The sequence below is a fragment of the Arachis duranensis genome, chromosome 6, assembly GCF_000817695.3.
Source record: "Arachis duranensis cultivar V14167 chromosome 6, aradu.V14167.gnm2.J7QH, whole genome shotgun sequence".
Lineage (NCBI taxonomy): Eukaryota > Viridiplantae > Streptophyta > Magnoliopsida > Fabales > Fabaceae > Arachis > Arachis duranensis.
In genome coordinates, this window is record NC_029777.3 from 7,533,922 (window position 1) to 7,537,661 (window position 3,740).

The 3,740-nt window shown below is 37.2% G+C and overlaps 1 protein-coding gene across 1 annotated transcript in view; it reads right to left on the reverse strand.

Moving 5' to 3' along the window:
- Positions 1 to 3,405, reverse strand: part of LOC107492446 (dnaJ protein ERDJ3B) — a gene marked incomplete in the record, with an annotated part of 3,661 nt that extends 256 nt beyond the window's left edge. Inside the window, 10 exon segments of the mRNA XM_021126379.2 lie at positions 39 to 214; positions 301 to 372; positions 576 to 653; positions 747 to 806; positions 1,188 to 1,274; positions 1,545 to 1,661; positions 2,215 to 2,326; positions 2,625 to 2,757; positions 2,850 to 2,998; positions 3,091 to 3,405. Of these exon segments, the coding sequence (XP_020982038.1) occupies positions 56 to 214; positions 301 to 372; positions 576 to 653; positions 747 to 806; positions 1,188 to 1,274; positions 1,545 to 1,661; positions 2,215 to 2,326; positions 2,625 to 2,757; positions 2,850 to 2,998; positions 3,091 to 3,164 (1,041 nt within the window).
- Between the last annotated feature and the right edge of the window lie 335 nt (positions 3,406 to 3,740).

Sequence of the window (3,740 nt, forward strand, 5' to 3'; positions counted from 1 at the left end):
TCATGGTACATTGAAGGTCATAATGGGCGAAAAAAAACCGTATCTTACACGTATTCTAACCAAGAATTGCTTGTATCTGTTTTTTTTGTTCCTCCGTTAGTGATGTGGGGAATAGAACCTCAAAAGTGACGTAAAGATCTCCTTTCTTCGTGCTCATATGCAATGGCATACCCTCCCCTTTGAACTTCTTCACTTGCTTTGGCTTTGTAATTGCCTGAGGAATCAAAAGAACGCTGTCAGATGTGTTTGCCTTTATATATAAAGAAACAACAATTGACGGGAAGAGTATATTTGAAGCACCTTTGTGCTTATGTCCACCAGATGCTCATCTAGATGTTTGATGGTCTTCTCGAATCCAACAAGGGCTTGAACCTGAAGAACATTTAGATTTAATAAACTTTACACCCCCCAGAATTTTGTTGACGTAAATGTCAGAATTCAGAAGTGAATTGTTTGTGAAATAAACAATGTCTAGATTCAACTCACCCATAATAGATTAATAGTTACTACCTAAAGGCCCAAAAACGCAACTATTAATAATTGAATAATATTGCATCCACAAGAGTGATACTTACCAGGGTTATAGTGACAGTGGTGTGCAAATCATTGCCTTCCCTTCTGAAGACATCATGGGGTGCAGTTCGGATACGGAACTGCTCAGAATACCACTGAAGTTGTCAGCACACTCCACAAATAATAATACAGCACACAATTGCTAATTTACACAAAAAGACTAAGTTACTAACCCTTAAATCTCCAGATTCTCCGTCTATGATAGGCTCACCATCCTCATAGAATAGTACCTCCTGTGAAAGGATAATCATGATTCATATACATCACTTGCAGCATAACACTTAAAACGGGTATTTTTGGTATCAATGCTTGGCAGACACTAGTAGACAACAATTCATTTTCACCACAGTTTCATACAACAAAAGTAATTAGTAATGACTAGAAGTTATTGTCAGTTTAAGCAAAATGAAACAAAGAATTATGAAATTCTATGCAAGCTATAGTGTTGAATTTGAACCAACTCCACAGAACTACAATTCGGAATTTTGAAACAGAACCTTATTGTCTTTAGAATGTAGATGTACACAAGATTAAGTAGAGATCATATGGAAGTGGGTAATAAGACATACATCACATTATCCATGTTTAAATACTATATAAATTTAGCACTTTACCTGCCCATCTTGCATGCCTTTCTCTATATCAACGGTGATAAAATAGCCCTCCCTTACATATTTGACATTAGGACACTGCTCACAGACCTGTACAGGCAAATTCAGAAATAGAACTTCAAATATGAAAACCCAGGAATAATATAAACCAACAGAACACCTTCCACCCTCCAAAAAAATAAAACATTCCAGGCATGAAACTAAGTAAACATTTCACAGTCATGCATATAAATTTCATGATGCAAGAAATATGATTTTATGAAATACAAATATAAATTATGCATCATCCAAAAGGATAAGAGCTAAGAGGGGAGGAAAAAAAACAAAAAACTGCATCAACAATCTCATAGGTGCTTTTACCTGCTCCGTCATCTGCTGAAACATCCCAGGCCCAATTTGCTTGTGATAAACCTCATTTCTACAGTTGCAGCGCCTTTTTCCTGGTGCTGGCTTTAACACATTTTTCTCTCTCCAAACCTGATAGTTTGAATACAATGGTCACAAACTGCTAATGAATCATCAGGGGCCTCATAAATTCTACACTTGAAGTAAAAAAAAAAAACGATGATTAAATCAGTTAAGGACAAAATTGTTTATAAATTGGTGATTACGGTAATGATCTACAACTACACCTGTCTAGTGGCTAAGATGTTTCCCCAAGCAATGAGTTTATAATCACAGCATCTGAGATACAACAAAAAGAGAAATACAAAATAACATCCAGCAAAAGCCAAAGTTCTAGCCTCATAGGTATATGGAATCTGTGTATTAGATGCCCAAAGCCAAGCTTCAGCATTATATACACATAAGTTCTGCTTTGCAGTCCCTAGAGCAGTTCTTCTCAGTTGCTATTAAATTTATTTCTGAATTTTAGTTGGCAGATGTGGTTAAGTAAAGGTGTAATTTTCTGTCACCAATAATCATATAAAGACCAGTTTGACAATGAAATTGAATTCATTTGGATCAATATCCTTGGTATGAAAGATTGCTTAAGTTCACAAATTGCATGACAAAAGCACTGTAACCTGACCTTCAAGGAACCTCCCATGTATAAATCTTCAAGGCTTGCATCCAATTCAACAATCACATCATCACCTTTCACAATCTTCTCTTCCTCCTCCATCGAACCACCACCAAAGAAACTGAAATAAATATTCTCAGTGTCATCCATAAATCTTCCACATGTTAAACCATAAGCACACACCTAAGATATAGCACCATTTTGAATCAACGGCCACAACTAATAATTAAAATGAGATTTCCAAATCAGGCATTAGGAAGCCTATGATCTAAGTAACAGCATAAATGTTGTGTTCAGAATGCATTACTATGACTTCATAGAACATGCTTTAGTCCTTGTACTAAATTGGTTATGCACCAAGTCATACAATCATTTCAAGAATAGAATGGCTCAAAGGTTGAAGTAAGGGGTGGACTTACGAGCTAAAAATGTCTTGGATGTTCATTCCCATTCCACCACCTCTGCCACCATTGGCAGCATGCTGCTTCAAACCCTCCTCACCATATCTGTCATAAATGTTTCTCTTCTCACTATCCGACAACACTTCATATGCTGATAACATCAACAAAAGCCAACTCAACACAGGTAAATAGTAATATGCCATATCATTAATAACAAACAAAGGTAGATATGAATGTGAATACCATTGCTAATTTCAGCAAACTTCTTATTAGCTTCTTCATTGCCCTGGTTCTTATCAGGGTGGTACTTCAATGCAAGCTTCCTATACGCCCTCTTTATCTGCTCCTCCGAAGCACCCTTGGAAACTTGAAGTATATCGTAGTAGCTCTTTCTGCAACACAAACCAATGCTATCTTGTTGGTAACTCATCATCTTCAGCAGAGAAAACAAGTTAAAAAAACAAAAGGAAGGAAGTAACAATACCCGGCGATAGCATTGAGAGAATAGCAGAGAGCGCATAGAAGAATGAAAAGGAGCTTCGTTCTTCGATGCGCCATGAAGAATTGCGAGAGAGTTTGATCCCTCGGCAACGCCAATTTAGGGCTCTGATATGCTCACTCGGATCGGAAGCGCAAGCTGAAACCAAAGCTAGGGATTGTGATTTGGAATGAGAGCTCAAACGAAGGGTTTTGGTTACTGAGAAGTGAGAATTTGTTGGCTGCTTCTTCTTCTTCTTCTTCTTCTTTACAGTGGTGGAAGCTGAAACCTGAAAGCGATTCCGCCAAGACTTGACCGGTGGAGTCATGACCACGCTTTGCAACGTGTTCATTTTCGAAACTGGCCAATCATAATCGTTTCTTACTTGTTCCAACCAATCCTCGCTCTACACGTCGGATTTTCGCGACGTTCTTCTCTCTCACTACCCTCCCAAGTCCCACCTCCTTTTTTCAAAGGAAAACACCAAAGTACCATTTTGCCCTTTTCTTTTCTTTCATATTAAAATATTTTTATTCTTATATTCATTCATAACGATAATAAATTTAACATCATGACACATTCACTTGGATGAAATTATTCATTTCATCTTCTCTCTTAGTTTTTTTTTTTGGTGATGTAATGGGAGGTAATTCAAT